A 21,744-nucleotide genomic window follows, 5' to 3' on the forward strand; every position below is an offset into this window, starting at 1 on the left:
GTTACATCATTTCTATGCCTGTTATAACTTTGATAACCTGAATGATAAGGTTACTCTAGTATTTTATAACAGAATCTGGATGCCCAGATGCCGTTGTAGAAGAGCACCTCACTGTATAGTTTCAAGACACCAACAAAGACGCCATTTACAGACATGCCTCCTAGTATCAGTATCTCACCTTTGGTTTACAGCAGGGGTTCTCAACCCAGTCCTCAGGTCATACCAAACTGGTCTGGTTTTCAACATATTCACAATGAATATGCATGAGCTAAATTTGCATGCACTGCCTCCACTGTGTGCAAATCTATCTCATGAATATTCATTATGGATATCCTGAAAACTTGACTGGTTGGGTGTGTCCTGAGGACTGGGTTGAGAACCCCTGGTTTAGAGGCTCTTTGGGTGTGATACTACAGAACTTCTAAACGAAAATGCTTCTCTGCTGTATTAAATTAACAATATGCCTCTTCTGAATAAAAGATAAAGCTATTTTCCCTATCTAGTGTATTTATAGTGGAAGATTTACAGCAAGCTATAGTTTGGCTTGGTTTTCTAAAATCCTGGTAATTAATGGATTTAAGAGTGACTTTTTTTTTTAATATAAACTGTGATGGTTTTACTTTGCTTGTTTAATGCAGTGCTAGCCATAAAAAAATCTTCATTTCATTAATAAAAGAACATGATTACACGTTTTGCCTCTTAGCGCATCCATTATTCATATTAGCTGGGAGACTGGACTGGAGATGCAGCTGTTCACACATTCATCTAAGAAAGTCTTTCCCTCACATTCTTCCTAGCACTGGAGGAATATTTACCATTTACCTGCCATTTGAAAGTCGTTGTGCAAACAAATATGGAAAATAAACTAACAAAGGCATTGTTTAAAGTATGTGTATTTTAATGTCTCATGCTGTCCACCATAAAGGAAGACTATCCCATCTCTGTGGGCCAATTTGGGCAAATTCCTACCCTGTAAAACTAAAATTTATTCAGACTACACTAAAAATCATGAGTTTTAATCTCATTTTGGGCAATATCCCAATTTACATATTTTTGCAATTGTTCCACTTTCTGAGTGTTCATTTTCATTTATGGATTTTGAAAACAAATGGAACTGCTTAGTGTATGGTCACCTCATAATAGGAAATAGTATTCTGATATCGTCCTTTGGGAGGCCTCTATGCCTCTTTCTAATCATATGCTGGATTCTACCACCTCACAACTGCACTTCTCATGTAGTTCCCTACCACCAACCATAGGAGCCAACTTTTCAAAATTATTGGGGTGCTAAACCCAATGGAAATAATCCTTCCCTGGACACATACAAAGAATTTTCTCAATATTGGGGGTGCTCGAGCACCTACAGCACCCACAAAGTCGGCTCCTATGCCACCAACAAACATCCCTTTTTGAGGTGACATCCAGGGAATTCTATATAGGATTAAATCTGGCTTTGATTTAATGGAATCCTGGGCCTTTGAATTTAGGATAAAATTAAATCGGGAGAAGACTAAATTTTTGGTAATAACTAATCTGTTTGACCATGATCCCTGCAGCAATTTTAGCACTGACTGTACTTCTTATCCTTTGGAGTCCACTCTTAAAAGTTTAGGAGTTTGTTGTTGATCAGCATTTAACCTTTTAATCTCAGGTGTCTTCGATGGTTACTAAATCTTTTAAATTACTTTGGAAGCCGAAGCATATTAGGTCCTTTTTTTCAATTGATATTTTCAGATTACTTGTCCAATCTCTTGTCTTGATCCAATTTAATTACTGTAATTCTATCTATGCAGGGTGAAAAGAATGTGTCTTAAGGAAACTGCAAACTGCCCAGAATACTGCAGCTAGACTTGTCATGCATGTACCCTACTTTGAGAGGACAATTTTGCATTGGCTTCCCATTAGGGCCAGGATTGTTTTCAAACTCTGTGCTCTCATATTTCAGATTTTGCATGGTATTGCCCCTGATTATATGTTGCCCTTTGTCTTCTTGTAATTCAATATTTGGTGTAAGAGATTACCTGTGTCTTCTTTTTCCTACCAACATCATTACTTGTTTTTTGTAAGTTTTTGAAATCTTTCTTTTTCAAAAAAGTTCTGTCAATTGATCCTGGTGCCTAGTCTCCCCCCTTCCATTCTCTCCAGTAGGCTTTATTATTGAATTTTATATATTTATGGTTCTTTCCTTATTAATAAGTGAGAGTTTATGAATTTTATTTCATATTTTGTAATAACTTCTTTGTTTAGCTTGTTAGCCGCATTGAATTCGAAATTGTGTGGGAAAATGTGGGGTGTAAATGTCATAAATAAAGACATAAATAAATTACTAAACATAGAAATCACTGGAATACCAAGAAATAATCAGGGCAAGCACAAGTATATTAAGTGCCCTAGGCAAACCTTCAACCTTGTGCTCTCCTTCAATTAAACTTTAGGCACTTTCTCTTGACCCCATCAACAATCAGGACCACCTCTCCCAATGTAATGTGGCTGAATGGAAGACCTGACAACTGAACAACTCTAACTGTGGGTAAAAATACACACTGATGCTTCATTGCGTTTGTTTGATTGCCAGCACCTATTATTTTGCTTTGACTGCAATTGCTATTTGGCGTCCCCCAGAAGCTGCTGCTTAAGGGCCCTTTTACTAAGCCACGTAAGCGTCTATGTGCACCCAAAGCAAGCCAAAATGGAGTTACTGCCCGGCTCATGCGGTAATTACATTTCTGGCACTCGTCCGAAAAATAATTTTTTGGGACATACATATCGGACACGCGCCAAGTGACATTTGACACATGTAGGTCATTACCATCCGGTTACCGTGTGAGTCTTTACCACTAGATCAATGGCTGGCGGTAAGGTCTCAGACCCAAAATGGATGCGTGGCAATTTTGATTTTGCCGCACGTTCCTTTTTTGGCAAAAATAAAAAAAAAGGTCTTTTTTACAGGCGTGCTGAAAAATGTATCGGTGCGTGCCCAAATTCCACGCCTACATTACCGCAAGCAATTTTTCAGTGCACCTTAGTAAAAGAACCCCTTAGGTGATTGCCAAGTCATGCCTACTGACCAGAGGCGTATCTGTGTGGGGCCACAGGGGCCTGGGCCCCTGCAGATTTCACCCCGGACCCCCCTACCGCCGTTAACCCTCCCTCCCTCCCCTGTCTACCGCTGTCACCTACCCCCGCGGTCCGCTTCCTCCTGCCAGCTTCTTTAAATATTGCTTCAGCTGGCGGGGGACCCCAACCCCCCGCCAGCCCAGCCGCGGTCTTCTTTAACTTCTTTATCCTCGTCGTGCTGTGAAAGCTGCATGCATCCTTAGTTCCAGTCGGACGGAGTCTGACGTCGCAGTACATTGACGTTACAACGTGCTGCGACGTCAGACTCCGTCCAACTGGAACTAAGGATGCATGCAGCTTTCACAGCACGACGAGGATGAAGAAGTTAAAGAAGACCGCAGCTGGGCTGGCGGGGGCTTGGGGTCCCCCGCCAGCTGAAGCAATATTTTAAAAAGCCGGCAGGAGGAAGCGGACCTCGGGGTAGGAGGGAGGGTTAACGGCGGTATGGGGGAGGGTTGACGGCAGTAGGGGGGCGGTGGCGGCGGCCGGGGGGGCTATAATGTGCCCCATCACTCTAGCCCCTGCCCCCCCCTACCGCCGAACCTCAGATACGCCCCTGCTACTGACTGGGCTGGCCCTGGTTACAAGGATCCATTAGCTGGATGGCCAGTTTGCAGTAGAATATAGGGAACCATAATCTCTAGCCTTGTTTTTTTTCCCCTTTCATTGTTCCTAGCCCTGATGCCTCATCCTACAGAAAACAGAGAACCTGAAGTGGTATTTTGAAAGTGCTTTTTAAAAAAATTTAGTGCACTGAATCCTAGCTTTCTTCCTTCTGCTGCCTGTTAATTTTCTAGCTGCAGTTCCATAGCTTTATGTGCTCCCTGAGAACAGTTCATCACCCCAGTTACTCACCAAGGGCTCTTTTACCAAGCTGCAGCAAAAGGGGGCCTGCGCTGGTGTCGGTGTGTGTTTTTCCTGCGCGTCGAGGCCCCCTTTTATCGCAGTGGCTAAAAGGAAAGTCTCTCTGTCCTGCAGGAAATGGTCGTGATGCGCAGCCATTTTGGGAGGAGCCCTTACCGCCACTTGAATGTGGCTAAATGGGTGACCTGACAATTGACCACCCTAACTGTGTGTAAAAATACACACTTATGCTCCCATGCTAACCCAACGGTAACCAGGCAGCGCACGGCACTGCCCAATTACTGTCGGGTACACTCCGGCGCTACAAAAATATATATATTTTGTAGCACCGGATATAACGGCGTGCTGGAGGTGGGAAGTACTGCTGGGGTGCTGCGGTAGCTTGACAGTACTTCCTGTTTAGCAAGCGGTAAGCCCGTGTTGGACTTACCGCCGCTTAGTAAAAGGGGCCCTTGGGCCTCAAGCAAGTTGCCAGCAGGGACAGAGAGGACCATTTGGCTGTATATTTACACCCAAACAAAACACAGAAAATTAAAGTTGTTGTAAGATTATGCAAACTGTCTATTTACTATTTGTTTGTATTTTATGGGTATATTTTTGCTCTCCCCCCCCCCTTAAAAAGCACCTTTGGCTATTTAAGTTTATTTTCAAAGATAAATCTCTGAAGAATTTCTTGTTCAAATGTCTTACCAGCAAGGATTACAATTACATAAATACCTGCAAAACTTGCAGGTACAAACTATGAGAGGGTGTTAAGGTGGGATTTGCACCTGGGTCTCTTTATTTGAAGTTCACTGCACTGATAGGCTATCCCTCAGCTCTTCTGGGATGTCTGTGTGGCTAATTTACTAGGAATGGCTTGTTTTTGTGAATTTTTCTCTAGGATGTTTTTTTTTAAAATGGTATCTAAAGATACATGTACTGAGCACAAAACACCTGGAAATAGCGGTTTTCGAACCCAAAAAAGCAGATGTTTAAAATTGCAATGTTTTTAGCAAAATGTTGAAATTCCCCTTCAAATGTCGTTTTAAAATAGGGCCAAAATAGGCACTTTCTTGCCAGCTAACCTAGCCCCCCTGTTTACTAAGCTGTGTTAGTGGCTGCCATGCGCTAATCCTGACACAGCCCATTCACAAATCATCTTTGAATGGGCTGTGTGGACATTGCCGTGCAGTTTAGTAAATTACTCTTCTAATGTCTTGTGAAAAGGTTTCCCTTGAAGTTAAGTTTATGTCCTTCATGAAGTACATGTGAGAAGACAGAGGTATTATCTACCCCTCTGCCTGACTGCAAAACAAGAAGTGAACTCAGGAACATGGACCACAAGCAGATGTAGCATTGGAAGAGGCAGAAAGCGCCAAACTGGAGCTTAATTAAAGGGAGAAAAGGTTGTGTGTGGACAAGGATTCCATAGTGAAGGGGAAACACCCTTGCATTGTAAAAGCTCAATCAAAGGGGCTAGGTTTACCCAGTACTCGGGGAAACCACCAATACAAAAGAATTGAGAATATGTGTAAAGGGATCACAGACATGGATGAAGGACTAGTATATTGTAGTAATATACTAAAACAGAGTTTAGTTAGTACTGTGTACTTCTGGAAAGAATATCTGAATCTCTATTTTGCACAAGTCTTCAGAAGGTTAGATGGAGAAAATCATAAGACATCCTATTTCTTTGGCAAAACATGAAAATATACACCTTGAGCTTTGAAGGACAATTCCTCCACCCTTCCTCCTATCAAAAAGGTGAGAGTACATGAACTGCGTAAATGGAGAGAAAGGACAAGGGAAAATAAATAGCTTTATAACATTCCCTTGGACATTATCCCCCTCATTCTATAACAGGTCACCTACATTTGAACACCATTTTGGTACTTAAATTTATAGAATATTGTTGTTCATGTGGGTAAATGTACACGTATGAACATAAATGGCAGTAGTGTGCTCAACCACTATTCTGTATTTATGTGCTCAAAAGGCTTAGTGCATACATGCAGGAGGGCATTCAGAGGGGAGGGGCATGGAGGTGTCCTATGCATTGCCAACATTTACATGGGCTACTTACAGAACACTGTTACATGCATAAATGCCAAATTTAGGTGCACACATTTAGACCAGCCATAGTCCTGACATAAATGCACAAGCCTACATTTAGGTATGCCAGTGCCAGTTTCTGCTAGTGTTCTTACAGAATAGGCTCACAGCCCATGGAAATTTGGTGCCTTCATTTTGGGTTCCTACTATAGAATTGTCCTCAATAAGGGCAATTTTATAAAAGGGTACCTAGTTTAACAGGGTAAGTAAGTGCCTACAGGCACAATTTTATAAAGATACATAGGTGCCGATGAGGGGCATTTTCAAAAACATGTCTAAGTCCAAAAGCAAACATCCTGCTCATAACATCCAAAACAAATGTCCATCTTATAGCCAAAATCAAACAGGAAAAACATCTAAATTTCCTGTTTGATTATGGCTGTGAGATGGATGTTTTTGCACTGAAAACATCCAAAATGAATAGCCATTTTTCAAAGTGAAGTGTCCAACTTTTGAATGACAAAAAACCAGAGACATGAACCTCTTTCTGGCATCATTTTCAAAATATGGCCACAAAGATCTCCTTACAGAACAGAGGAGTAGCGTAGTGGTTAATGCAGTGGACTATAAACCATGGGTCACAGGTTCAAACCAACAAAAAGAAGGCCCAAGTCTCCCGCAAAACGTATAAAACAACAAAGAAAGCGGGAGAAAAACCAAAATAGACCAGATAGAAACCACAAAGAGTAAAAGCACCAAAAACGTTTATTAAGACCCTACACGGTCCGTGTTTCAGCTAACCGGCCTTCTTCAGGGGTCTTCAAATTGACGTATACAGATGTGTCTCCAGAATTCTCATGGAGTGCAAGGCATAAACGCTGGTGCTGTGCTGTCTAAATGTGATCCCTCCAGAACCTGAAAAATACCTACTATACCTGAATGTACACCATTTCAATAGCCTTCAGGATTGCAGGTGTTCTACATATTAAGCTACAGTAGATATTTTTCTGTTTCTGGAAAGTTCTTAATTAGTTAAAAAGAAAGACGTTGAGAAAGAACGTTGAAGTAGGACTTGAACTCACAGCCCACCACACTAATCACTAGTCTACTCTTCCAACCTGCTTGCTATTTTGTTCAGAATGGCCATAATAGCTACAGCTGACATAGAGCCTGGTTTTCCTTTCCAGTTTCACTTCCAGAGGAGAGCGAGAGGGTCAGCAACCACTGGGGGATTAAGGGTGAGTTCTGGCTTAATCCCTCCAGTGGTCAGATGCTCAATTAAAGCACTTTTTATAACTTGGACATGACTGAAACAGGTCTAGATAAAAAAAAACAAACAAACCCTTTTTAGACAAGGATGTTTCTTCCCATTCGAAAATCCCTATTGGATGTCCTACATTTGGGCCCTTCCTAGTCCCGCCCAAAACACGCCCCCTTCCTATTTGGATGAACTGCAGTGTGAAACGTCCAAATTCTGACTTTCCAAAATCAGGATTTGGACGTTTTTAGAAGCTGGATGCTTTTTCAGGCAATTTAAGATGTGCATCTGTTTTGAAAATGAGCTCCTCTGTGTCTTTATAAAATACTAGCATAAGGAGTAGAAACAACACCTACCTTGTGGGCATGAACACTGATAACTCTTCATCTTGTCCCGGATGACCTCACCAGGTGTGTGGCTAACTTTTAGTGACAGGGGATGAGTCTAAAGTTAGGTATCTAATTAGGCACCTACTTTCAGTTGAAAAATTTCCTACAGTTTGTTACTTATTAATTAGGAGTCTAAATTTAAGCTTGCAAGTCAAGACTGAGTAAGGTTAGTCAGGTTAGTAACTCCCACAGTAAACTATAAAAGCTATATAACAAGATGAAGCTCAGATGGTCAACTGAGAGAGTAAGATACTTTTTAGAAAGTGTTGTAAATGAATGCACACTTAGCTAATGGTAAATGGCCTATTCTATATGACCTAATTATGGACTACTCTAATTATTTATTGTGTATTACATAAACTTAATTACAAACAATTGAGGGAGAAAATTTGACCTAACTGGGACAGACTGCCCTGTTATATAGGATCATGTGTTGCCTGCCCATGGTCCCTAGGCCAGAATATAAAGGGTTTGACTACTTGTTAGTAAAAATAGGCAGGAATAGACAGCTATGTTGCCAATTTATAGAGCTCCACAGAATGAGGAGTGTATTTTTGGCCATCTTTTGGAAATGCTTTTAAAGATGGATTTGAAATTCTCTAGTTTAATGATACTATGAACTGTTAACTTACATGTGAATGATCCTTTTTCCACTTCTTAGCTGTTGGATTACATGTTTTCCTTGAGCTTAAACCATTTAATCTGTGAACCTACATACAGGGCAAAAGATATACATACCTTGGCCTTGATTTTTACTTTTTTTTTTCATGGATGTATCATCAGTAACTTTATGTGGACTTTTATCTTAAAGTTCTGTATAATGGCTCTGAAAGTTAGTAGGAAGATTTAATAGATTTGTCCCTTAGATCTGTTACAGCCCTGTAAGTTTAATGAGGCATTGCAAAATTTGGATGCTGTTTTGGAGAATAAAAGTACTGATGAGCAGGTTGCTTTAGATAGTGCAATCCAATATAAAGTACAGGTATTTGAGGTCTCCAAAAGGAAATATGCTAAATGAGACTCTATTCCAAGGGTGACCAAAATAATTAAGGGCTTGAAACAACTCTCATATGAGGAAAGGCAAAAGAGGTTAGGGCTCTTCAACTTGGAGAAGAGACTGCTGAGGGGAAGTATGACAGAGGTCTATAAAATCCAGAGTGGAGTGGCATGGCTAAACCTAAATTGTTTATTCTTACAAAAAAAAAAAAAAAAGTAATACTAGGGGACTAGCCATGAAGTTACTCAATAATACATTTAAAACAAATTGGAAAAAAATATTTTTTCATTCAATCTTAAGTGTTCAGAAAACACAGGGGTCCTGCATGCAGTGGTGGTTCCCCTGGTATCTATCTATATAAGCACCTCGGCTTTAGTTCTTGAGGTCAAAATAGAGAATTATCCCCTAGCCCTTCTGGGAGACTACCAAGATGGTGTTTCAGGGAGTGGCAATAGGCTACACCATCAAAAGTGGAGGAACTAGTCTTAGACAAAATAACGCTTCAGTCAGAATGGCAAGTATGCAGAGAGAGGAAGAAGCTTGCAAATAACCCAAAAGCGGCACTTAGGCCAACCTTCTGGCCACTGAGTCAGCATTGAACATGGTACTGGATGGGTGGATAAAAAAGTCTCTAGTGTACTATAGATACAAATTATTCAGGTTTGGGGATCAACCAGACAAACCTCCTCAAGAATGGAGGAGGCAGTTGCCAGGGTATGAGCAATAAGAGATAGTCATGATAGAACTCAGAATGGGCAGGTACAAACTGTAAGGACTTAAAGGAGTTCTACCAAGCACTTTGCCAAACAGAGAAACATAGAAACACTGAACACAACATCAGATAACGACCAAATGGCCTATCCATATCATCTACTAATCTCTATTATCTCTTCATCTCCCTCAGGGATTCTCTATACTTGTACATGCTTTTTAAATTCAGATATAGTCTTTGTCTCCACCACCTCCAACCAAGAGACTGTTCAAATGCATTCACCACCCTTTCTGTAACAAAGTATTTCCTTAGATTACTCCTGAATCTATCCCTCTTCACCTCATTCCAAGTGACTTGAACTGAGCAAGTCAGTACTTGGAAGAGGACCAGGGATCTCATCAGGGCAGCTCAAAGCTTTGACTCAGCTTTGAGTGGAGTGGAGCAGTGGCCTAGTGGTTAGGGTGGTGGACTTTGGTCCTGGGGAACTGAGTTTGAGTCCCACTTCAGGCACAGGCAGCTCCTTGTGACTCTGGGCAAGTCCCTTAACCCTCCATTGCCCCATGTAAGCTGCATTGAGCCTGCCCTGAGTGGGAAAGCGCGGGGTACAAATGTAACAAAAATAAAAAAATAAATAAAATGCCACAAGAGAAGCACAAATGTGGAAGGCCCTTGGACCCAGTGGGTTTAGCAATGAAATCTACATGATGACACAGGACAAGGTCTGTGTGCTGCTCAGTACTGGGTTTGTGTAATTGATAAAACTGGGCAAATTCCTACACATTATCCCTAAGCCAGGGAAGGACTACTGAAAGTTGAAATCCTATTGGCCAAATTCCTTATTATATATTGACCATAATATATTGTCAAACATTTTGGCAGACAGATGGGCTTTGGTGGTGCTTTGCCTTTTCAGAATATACAAGCAGGTTTGTTTGTGGACAGCACCTGGTAGGAAACCTCAAAGAGATTATTGGCTCTCTGCACAAATTCCATTTCTGCTTATTAGTTTTGACTCTAAGAAGTCCTTCAATAGTTAATTGACAGTACATGTTTCTAGTACTTAAGAAATTTGGGTTTGAGGGGATCATTCTGAGCACAGCTCTTATATGCAGATCGTACAGGGCTAGTGTGCATCAGTGGGGAGAGGACAGATGATTCCATTATAAAGCATGGGAACAGGCAGTAGCACTCATTGTCCTCGCTGCTTTTCCTATTAACAGTGGAACTCTTGTTGTCTAGCATTTGGGACAATGAAGACATCAAGGGCATGAGGACATGCGGATTTTAAAACTGCAGCTTTTGCTGACGAAGTCTTGGTGCACTTGACGGACCTGGAGGTTGCTGATGGCCGAGTTTCTACATTTTGGTTGCTTCTTAGGATTAAAGTTAAATCATGAAAAATCTAAGGTGCAGATGAACCGATAGGAGGACTTTCCTTTGCAATGGGTGGAGTGCACTTTCAAATACTTCTTAATCTGCTATGATTCCAGAAATAGTGCTCAATATTACTCTGAAAAATGTGCACTACAAGATGTTGCACAAAACATTTTCCCCAGCTCTAGCATTTTGGGCAGAGTGCACAGCATCCCAACCTATGTGGGCAAGAAGAGATCCCTGGGACATATGGTTTTGGTGGACCCTATGATACAGCGGTTCTGGTGGAGGCTGTATGAATTTCTATATGAGGACAGTCACAGTTTGCACTGCAACTTCAGGTTTGATGAAGTATCTAGATTTGGAGTTTGGGGAGTGGGTGGCTGATTTTGGATTCGGAAAAAATGCATACTGGATAACAGAAGTATTCCCAGCCTCCCTCTTTTTTGGCAGCGGAGGAATGTCAACACTAGATTTTGCAGAAAGATCATAAATGAACAGAGGAAAGCAAAATCATTGGGTGTCTTATGAATGCTTGAGTTGGTTACTTCTAAATGCTTTCTCCATTAACCAGGTGCAAGGTACTTAATTGCCACTATAGTGCAAAGATTGGATGTGTGGTGGGTGTAGGAATGGTAATTGGACACATGTTAATTGAGAGAATGGAACTGAAGGGGAGAAGGGGGACTCGACAGATGTTGGGAGGGGTGGATGGATGATGAATACTTAGTTATTTGGGTGAGGAGAGACTGTGGCCCTGAGAGAGAGAGAGAGGTTAGGCTACACACTACATGCCTGTGCCTTTAACTGTTTAGGTCCATATTTCTGGAATAAGTTATCTTTGGAACTTAGGATTCTAGAGGACTGGCTGTTTTAGTAAACTTTAAACTTAGGTACTTTGCAAGTGGATTTATATTGGGCAGCTGGTAGGGTAACTCTTTTCTGCTACAGTAGAAAATGCGTAATTTTTACTGGGGACTCAGAAGGCCATTTTTAAATGTATCTTCACCAGGTTTAAGGCTGTTAATTAGGATTATAATTTTACAGGTCAATATTCAAAGCAATTTAACTGGGTAGGAGAGGCTCCTGCCTTGTTTTATTTATTTATTTATTTAAGCATTATTTAACATACCGCTGTTAACTGACATGCAAGGCACAGTGGTTTACAAGCTAATACATAAAAATAGAGAGGAAGTACAATTGTAAAATAGGAGCGAGAGAGACATTCATTCCAAACAAAATCATAATCAAAACCAGTAAAGAAACAATAAAGAAAAAATAACCACAAAGAGGTGCCAAAATACAACCCCCCTCCCCCCTCAACCAACAGGCTTCAAAAGCTTGCTTGAACGGCCATGTTTTCAGCACTATTTCAAAATGTTTTAGAGAAAGATCAGCTCAAATTTCTAGCAGCAATGAGTTCCAGAGGTGAGGAGTTGCAAAATAAAAGGCACATTTTCCAGTGCTCTCTAGTTGAGCAGAACAAGGACTAGGAGAAACATCCTATGGGCATTTATTGAATGGAGAGCATGAGGAGGGGAATATGGAATATTAAGGGAAGAGAGACAGGACGGGGTTCCCATCTAAAAAGCCTTAAAGGCCAGAAAAATAAGTTTAAACTTGTGCAGGGCTATCCGTGGATACTCAGTGGCATTTAACAGAATAGTGCCAGTGAATATCAGCACTAACTGCCAAACATGAAGCTGGCGATTTTGTGGGCGGTCTGAGGGCAAAGTCGGCCCTTACGCAGTTAAGTGCCAATATTTGGTACTTAACCACCTAAATTCATTTTCACTTAGGCAGTCATGTGCTAAATATCACACTTAACCAGGTAAGGGAAAGTTGGCTGCACAAATCTGGAAATTTGATGCCAGTGCCCAGATATAGCTCGGCATTGAATATCCAGGCATAATGCTGGCAGTGGCCAAAAAACACTGACTGCCATTGGCTGAATATTTACCCCTTAGTTTTCTAGACTGAACTGAAGAGATACATAAAATTTATGTATATTAACATGTTTCTTATGCCATGGCTTATTTATATTTTAACGTCTCTATCCTAGAGTGCTGTGGTATTAGGAGAAAGATAAATATAAATGCATACATACATAAAAGAGACATTTTTAATACAGTATAAAGTGATTAAGAAAGTCATTTTAGAACTATTATGTGGTATTTGCTCATATAAATAACAACCTTACAATATTGCTGTTTACATGTGTAGATGGCTAAGAATGCATGAAAGCAAGGAGGCCCTTATATAAAAACATGACCCCTGTAAGATTACCACTAGGTGTCGACAGCACCATTTTGAACCCAGTGCCAGTCAGGGCAGGATCCACTGGGCATCGCAGCTGCCTAACCCCAGTATAAATCAGTGGTGTTGACAGAAGGCCTGGGGGAGCCTGCAAGAGGTTGAAGAGGGATCAGTGATTGGGGGTTGTGATTGGGGAAGGGGATCTTGATAGTTGCGGTAAGCTGTGATTGGGGGGGGAATCTAGATGGGCGAGGGGTTTGTAATTGGGGGGGGGGCTTGACCTTGAGGTGCTGTATTATCATGGTGGGGGGGGGGGGGACAAATTTGTTGAGCACCAGTCTCTTTAAGATGTAGTCTAGGAACATTGGACCATGGCCTGGTGACTGAAAGCTACGGGTAGTACAGCAACACTACAAGGTGGCTCATAAACAGCGTTATTCATTTAACATGGGAGTCGGTAACCTGCCATACTGAGCTACTGCAGATTGGTAAGTCCTCTGATAAATCAAAGTGCAATAAAAGCTCAACTTTTACTGCCCCACCTACGTTTTAGTGGATGGAAGACTAACTAAGAAAAAATACTTTGCATCAAGAATGAAAGACTATGCTGCATCAGCTTCATGTCTCTCATCATAAATAGCAGTGGGTGAAGTTGGAGGGACCCCTACCGGCAGTACTGTGGCAGTACTGCTAAGGGGCAGATGTGCCATTTTGGATGCAGGCACTGACCCGAACAAATGTGGAGTGGAATTACTGCTGCTCATGACTGCTGAATCGAACATTGACCTCTGGATAGGCCCTGATAGGGTTGGGAGTAGGGGAAGGACAGGATTTTGGGCAGGGGGGGGGGGGTATTCAGTCAAACACTGGAATTTAACTATTGGGGAGCGGGGTTTGACTGTCAGAGGGGGTGATATGACTCCAGGGATAGGATTGGGGGGTATTTGAGGGGGTCTGATTTGCCAGGGAGGGGTGCAAAAGAGGAATCAGACTTCGGAGGGGGATTGGATATAGGGGGGACAGAATCAGAAGAATCAGAAGGTACGACTGAGGCACTTCACAGTCTGCAACTGCAATACCTGAGTGCTGGTAGTGTGGTTGCAATTAGCACCTCCTCAAGAGCTGGCTTTTAGTGCAGCAGTACTACTGGTAATCATTACAGCTAGAATGAGATACAGACCTGCATGCTACTTGTCACACCTGACTATGCCTCCAAGCTGCCTAGTCATACCCGGTTGCCGTTCCTACCTACATTAAGCAGTCAGTGCAGGATTTTGACCACACTGTGTGCTTACTGCAGCTTAAAATGGTGTACCACAGGGTGCAGTGAGGCATCCCGCGATATGCTGAAATCATGCGCACGCTACCCATGTGAAACCTGAGGGAGCATGTCTGGGGCCAAAGAATGGGTAAAAATTATGCATTTTCTCCTGTAGCAGGAAAGAGTTACCCTACCAGCTGCCCAATATAAACCCACTTGCGAAGTACCCAAGTTTAAATCAGTTAACGTGTTGGCATTGCTGTGTGCTAACTGATTAGCTCAGGTATAGCGCATGAGCCCTTACCACCTACAAAATAGGTGGTGGTCAGGGCTCATGCACTAATTTTTGTTAATGGTTGTGCACTAATGGCAACATTAGCACATGGCCATTAAATCAGAAAATGGAAAATTGGCTATTTTCAGGTTGCGGTAGAAATGGCCTTAGTACACGCACACTAAGGCCACTTTTTGCCACAGCTTTATAAAAAGGGCTCCTTGTATTTTTTTTTGTATAGGTTACTTGTTTAGTAATGTTTATGGGATATTTTTGATCTTGTGTTTGATGTGTATCAATTCCCTTTGCTACACATTTTTAGATGGTTTTCGTTTGCTGTTATTTTATAAAGGCAACACACTCATGTATGTACCTTTATAAAGTAGGTTCCTAGAATAATCTCCAGTAGTGCACATATGGTCATGAACAAAGTTATGCCTGCCTAAAGGAAGGTGTGGCTTAGTGCATATACTCTATATCTATATGCACGTATTAATCTACATACCCTTGCAACTCCATCCCAGCTCCACTCAAACACATGTATACCGCCGTGCAATTTTATAACAGCCGTTTCTCAGATGTAAAACATGCTTTGTAAGGGGAAAATGCTTTATAAAATTATTCTCTAAAATAAATGGGCACAATACGAGTCACAGACATTATATTGAAACCTCAGATTAGTATGCAAACCACACCTTGAGTAATGAGTTGAGGTCTGGCTGTGCCATCTCAAAAAAGAGATAGTGAAACCAGAAAAGGCACAGAGAAGGGTGGCCAAAATGATAAAAGGGTTAGAAAGACCCCCCTATGAGGAAAGACTAAAGATGTTACGGCTCTCTAGCTTGGAGATATGAAAGAGGTTTATAAAATCCTGAGTGCTTAGTAAGGAACCGTTAGTCACCCTTTCAAACAGCACTAGGAAGACAGCACATTCCATGAAACTAAATAACCCCCCCTGTTTACAAAGCTGTGCTAGTGGCCGTCATGCAGCAATGCCAACATAGCCCATTCTAAGTGACTGGGCTGTGTTGGCATTAGCGCACCAACAGCTGCTATCGCGGCTTTATAAACAGGGGGCTAAAACTTACATATACATACACTTAAAAGCATGCATGGACCATTACTCAAAAAGAATGGGGGCTCTTTTACTAAGCTGTGTTAGGTACTGAAGCACACCTAACTAATGGCATTTGCTTTCTCTTGGAAACATCATTTCATTACACCACAAGACTCCTGAGGCCGGCGCCTTGCCGCTGAAACACAGCAGCAAGTCGTTTGGTGTTTGTAATAAAGATCTACAATTGTACATACGTCTCCCTTGTTGTTTGGAAAGATCCAGTCTCCCTTACTCTTCTTTTGCTTGTTATTCTTCTTCTCCATTATTGGAGTATTCTCTAAAAGAATGTAAACCACTTTGAATCCATTAGGAACAATAGTGGTATAGGAAACGCCTGTAGTATAGAATAGTATAGTATTAGGGAGCAAGCCTCACACTGGCAGTGAGCAGGTTTGAGGATGCAAGTTCCCCCAACCTTATCTTGGCATGTCTCTTTCTCCAACCCCCTCAATCTGGCTGATTTATGGTTAAAAGCATTACTGTTCTTTTTGAGGTATTTAGCCTTAAAAGACTGCAGTGCAGAACCATCAACTAATGTTAAGTAGGAATGAATGAAAGTGGAAGCAGCCTGACTTTTATGGTGGCTTATGATACTGGCTCATTTCTCCATGGAGATAACAAATATCACAGTATCTTCTGAATGAAAAACAGCAAAGCCTGCAGCACATTCAACCATCTTTGAGTTTGCATATGTAATCAATTCAACCATGCCCTGCATATGGCAGATTTGTGGCAGGCAATAATTAGAAGCCTTCTAGAAGGAGCACTTAGTTCTTTAGTATCACTTTCCCAATATAGCCTTGCAACTAAAGTGCCCTGTTTATGCTTAGCACATCACTGACTATAAACATTGTTATTGCCCCCAGTTGGAAAACAAAGCAGTTTATTTTTGAATAAAAGAGATTATCACCCATCTGCTCTGGCCCATTATTCAAGGATGTGTCACTTCGTGCTGAAGGGAACCAGGGCTAGTATGTTTGCACCCTCTTTTTCCTTTATTCCTTTATCTGCTACGTTTTCTGACCCTGGTGTATGTTCATTATGATGTGTCAATTTTTGTTTTCAACATATAAGGTGAATTGTTATTCTGGCATCCCAGTGTACAATAGAAAGGCGTTTCTTCCTCGACTGAAAGAGTAGATTTCACAAACACCCATATAATTCAATTTAAATAATATTTTTCTTAAAAATTAGCATTGAAAATAAGGAAGAGAGCATGCCAGGGAATATGACCCGCAGAGTTTATGATGCCAAATGATTCAGAAGTCTGCAAGAATACCCAATATGGAACCCTTATGTTATTACCATTTTAATATATCAGGGGAATTATAATGCAATTTGAACAGTTTCACAGTGAAAAAGGCTAGATTCTGAGCCGTTGATGTCTAATTTAATTTACTAACCCTTTAACATTTTATATCTCTCTGCATATACATGCACATATCTATAAATCTATATGTATATGCATGCATATATGTGCTGACTTCACAGTACAGATGCAGACACGTGCTCATCAGGGATTCTCTTTCCATCTGTTAAACCCTCACAGGCCAAATTTTGCTAACAACAAACCAGTATTTAAGCCGCAGATGATCAAGATTCTCCTCCTTGATATATGAGCTGAAGTCAGTTCAGTACCAGCCCTTATAGCAGAATTTCACTGCTTACTTTGAGATCTCAGCTGGATGCTTCCATTTCATTTGTAGGTTGTTTGCAATAACCAGCCTAGCAGTTAAAGGTCTTTTACAACGGCATCTGTATATAATCACCGAACACTATTACTACATACAGCAAGTACGTGGGGGGAGGGGGAAACATTCATGCAATATTATAACATCTACTGCAATTAGGAAGTTTGAAGGAAAGGTAAAAATATAACGAGGAAATATGAAGATTTGGATAACACAGACTTACCAAGCATACAATGCATTATTCTGCTTCACTGTGAATGAAGAAGCTTCTAATGCTACATCACATAAAAATGCATTGTTTAATCTAAGGTAAGAACCGTGTTCAGTGGGTTTAAAATGACAGTATATATGCATCTATATAGCCCCATTTGTCACACAGAAAAAAACAATTGTGGTAAGATCCTGTTGCTTGCCCTCCATCTGTATAAAAACAACAGAATGCTGATACTATGGCAAGTACAACATGGAAAAGGCAGCAGCATCTGGATACCATCCACCTTTATATACTGTCCTTTTAACAGCAAGGAAAAGTGATACTGAGCATGTGCAATGGAAAGAAAGCCGGCAATGTCAGTGCGGATAATGGCTGAGGAAGGGGGATGAGGGGGGTGGGGGGAGGTGTGGTATTTCAATCAAGATTAAAATGAAACTGATAAAGCAGCATATGAACTGGATAACAAATCAAAAGCATGTTTATCCACTGAAGGAACTGGTTAATGGAGACTGCCAGCACGTTGCCATGGAAACACTGACTGTTGGCGCTGCACCATCTCATACCTTATCCAATACATTCCTGGTTGCTGGTAGTAGTCCAAAGACCCTGATCTCTTGATGGAAAACCCGTGGTCCAGCTGAGCAGAGAGAAATGGGGCATCTCAGTGGCTCGACATTGTGCTAAAGAATTAAGTCTCCATTCCAAAGCTGTTCTCATTCAGAATACATTATGACTGTTCTCAATTGCACAAGCTACTTAAATCTCACATCCTAAATCTGTATGTTGAAAACATAACACAGAGAAAAGGAAAAGAAAAAAACTCCACTGCTTTTATGTAGTGCTATAAAACAAGATCCATTTAATCTAAACTGAAACAGGATTTGGGAAGCAAATTTGTATTGTATCATTTCTACATCTAGAAATATCTTAAAACCTCCAAGAACATTGTCACTTTAAAATGCATCATTAAACCGACTGGTTGCACAGTATTAGGCTTTACATTTGGGAGGGTGGGGATGGGTGAGAGGGCAGGGGGCGGATACAATTTCTACAACCAAGGAGTTACCTTGTTAAGAATCATCTTTTATGCAGCTTTCGAAGCCAGAGTAAATCTTTATTAGCTATGAGACTCATGATGTGATGGAAATTGTTCTCCCTACTTCTCATTATTTCCAAACATATAGCTTCATTTTGCTTAAGACATGCAGGTCAGAAAAGAAACACTCAAGTCAGGACGTTCAAAATTTCCCAGGTGTTTTACAAAAGGCCCACTGTAGATGAAGCCTTTTGTAAAATATATATAAGGATATGCAGGAGTGCTAGTGTATTGTGCAGCCCATCCAGCAAGAACAGCCGTTTTATTAACACTTGCATAAAAGAACAGCATCACTCAGGGTTTTTTAACTTGTAAGTGCTAACATTTACATGTTTAAGTTGACCTGTAACTGTAAATGCTAGATTTTTTTTTACAAACGTGGCATTCAAGAAGTCAAGCAAAATAAGTTTTTATAGACATTTTCTGAGGTGGTGTCAAACACCAGAGAGATAACCACAATGACCTCCTCAATCAGGTCCAAACAAGCAGTTAGCAGACACGTCTGCCTCGGAGTAGGTGTAAAGTCTATTTATATATTTTTTGAAGTATATGGTGGTAATTCTATAAATTGGTGCCTTCAATATTGTGTTTTCAATAGCTGGGGACAGGCAGGTTCTCTGTAGTACTACAGAGCTTGCAGGTCCCTTACTATTGAAAATGTGATAGTGAAACAGCACCCCCCACTGGCAGAACAATAGGTGGAGGACTCCTGCTCAGCTTAAAGGGAACAGTGGTCAATTCTACAATGGATTCTTGTCATCAAGATTTCATTATAGATTACCAGCATAAGTCGGTAGGTGCCAGCAGTTACACCAAGTCAATGGCAGGTGTAAATGCTGGCACTTATCTCTGCCCTGAAGTGTTTGTAACTATTCTATAACTTATGCATATATCTCAGAGAGATGCACATACTTTGCCGCTGTTTAAGCCCTTTCGCACTTATGCACTAAGGTGTCCTTTTACAAAGCATCGGTAAGCCCAGTGCGGCGGTAGTTCCGGCTCGAGAACATGCCATTTATGGAGTGGTGGAAATTTTTTTTTTATATAGTGCAGCACTGACTTGGCAGTAATCAGGCATCGCTGCGTGCTGCCTGGTTACTGCTGGATTACTACATGAGCCCTTACCACTACTTCAATGGATGGCATTAAGTGTTCCCCGCTGCATGGCCACACAGTAAGAGTTATCTTGTTGCATGGCCATTTGGGGGGGGGGGGGCTTTTTACCTGCTGCGGTGGAAAAAAAGGTCCCTGGTGTATTGGAAAAATGGCCCCCACCGCTACTGCGAGGCTCTTTTTCCCGCAGCTACTCACCCATGTAAGTACTATTAATCTATAGCTTACATGCAAAATTTGCAACTCTCCTTAGGCACCAATTTGTGGAATTGCCCTTCACATGTATTGCCATTGTAAAATAGGAAATACATACTATTTTGGTCTGCCCAAATATGCCTCTTCACAAATTGTGCACACTGCGACTTTTACACATACAAGTAAGGGTGTACTATAATCACTGGGGTCATATTCAAACTGACCTATTCAAGCAGGCATAACACAACAATTCATCTTAAATACTAGACAACTAGACTTTACATGAAGTAGACAAAACCCGAATTCCCTACACTTGACTGACAACCTTGCTGCTACTAATGAAAGTTACGCAATACGCACTACCACTTTATTTCTCAATTCTGAATTGAACTTTTTATAGATGACTATCTAACTTATATTATAAGTTCTTCTACCACTCAGGAACCTCTACACAATACCATATTGTATTATACTTTACCATGTATGCGCCTTAATGTAATACCATTTGTAATTCTCTACCCGGAAATGGCGATCACAATTACGGCATAATGTAAGCCACATTGAGCTACATTTATTTGTAGCATTTGTATGTGGGATACAAATGCTACAAATAAATAAATAAATAAATAAATAAATAAATAAAAGTGATTTAACCAGCCAGAAATGGTTCCTGGACACTTAAGTCGCCTGTTCGGGGCTAGCTGCTACTTTTCAACAGTACTTAAGTGGATAATGCCGCTGAACATAACCGGTTAGCACTGAACTGAAAATCAGCTATTCTGGGGGCTTCCGGGTTAAGTGTTGCTATTCAGTACTTAACCGGCAAGGTGAACTGCATAAATAGGACCTTTCTCCTCATTTTATCATTGTCTCCTTTTTGAGAGTTAAATGCTAACAAATTGCCAAACTTATATCTGGTCACAATTTGGCTTCAGATCATCCCATAGTACAGAAACATTGCTGCTAGTTCTAACTACATATGTCAGACAACACCTATGGCAAAGGCGACCAAGTTATTCTTTTCAAATTCGAAATATTGGCAGCGTTCAATGCGGTTGACCACACATTGCTACTGGAATGCAGGATCAGATAGGAATAACAGGGACTGTGTTCAAATGGTTCAGAGAATTCCTTTCAAATCAAAGCTATTCTGTCAAGCAAAACAACCAACTTTACAACTTCTGGTCTCCTAACTGTGGGGTCCCGCAGGGTTCTCCCCTCTCACCTATCCTGTACTATCTCTTTATGTCATCCCTTGCCTCAATACACCTGAGACTTAATGAACTACTATTATCCTCTGCGGATGACATCCTGCTTCTCTTACCAGTGACAGCATCAAACATAGATCTAACTCAGTGTGTAGCTATGATTGCTGTTAGCACCCGGGCCCTGACCAATAAACTGAAATTGAATACGCAAAAAACCAAGATCCTGTGGATCCGAAGAGAGTTGAGGTCTCATCATCAATATCTTTGATCAATGGTCAAATCTTTACCGTCGAATCTGAAACCAGAGTTCTAGGGGTCTTGCTTGATTCTTCATTCACCTTCGCTTCCCATATTAACTAACTATGGAAGATATTCAAAATGAGACAGCTATGTCTAGTCAGATCATTCTTCAACCAAAAAGCCTTTGCACTACTAGGCCAAATGTTAGTTCTACCTCACTTGGATTACTGTAACATTCTATTTCTTGGTATTAAGTGTCAATATCAGAAAAAAATTGCTAATCATACAGAACACAGTTGCTAGACTTATATACAGTTTAAATAGATATACTTGT

At 41.0% G+C, this 21,744-nt stretch overlaps 1 protein-coding gene across 2 annotated transcripts in view; it reads right to left on the bottom strand.

Moving 5' to 3' along the window:
- The window catches only part of DCLK1 (doublecortin like kinase 1), a 625,924-nt gene that overhangs the window by 14,203 nt on the left and 589,977 nt on the right, over positions 1–21,744 (bottom strand). Inside the window, exon 17 of one of the 2 annotated variants that reach the window (XM_030200382.1) lies at positions 18,122–18,195. The exons of the other annotated variant lie outside the window; for it this stretch is intronic. Coding sequence (XP_030056242.1) covers positions 18,122–18,195 — 74 coding nt within the window. The remainder of the gene's footprint in view (positions 1–18,121; positions 18,196–21,744) is intronic. 2 annotated transcript variants of the gene reach the window in all.

This window comes from Microcaecilia unicolor, chromosome 4, assembly GCF_901765095.1.
Source record: "Microcaecilia unicolor chromosome 4, aMicUni1.1, whole genome shotgun sequence".
In the NCBI taxonomy this organism is placed as follows: Eukaryota; Metazoa; Chordata; class Amphibia; order Gymnophiona; family Siphonopidae; genus Microcaecilia; species Microcaecilia unicolor.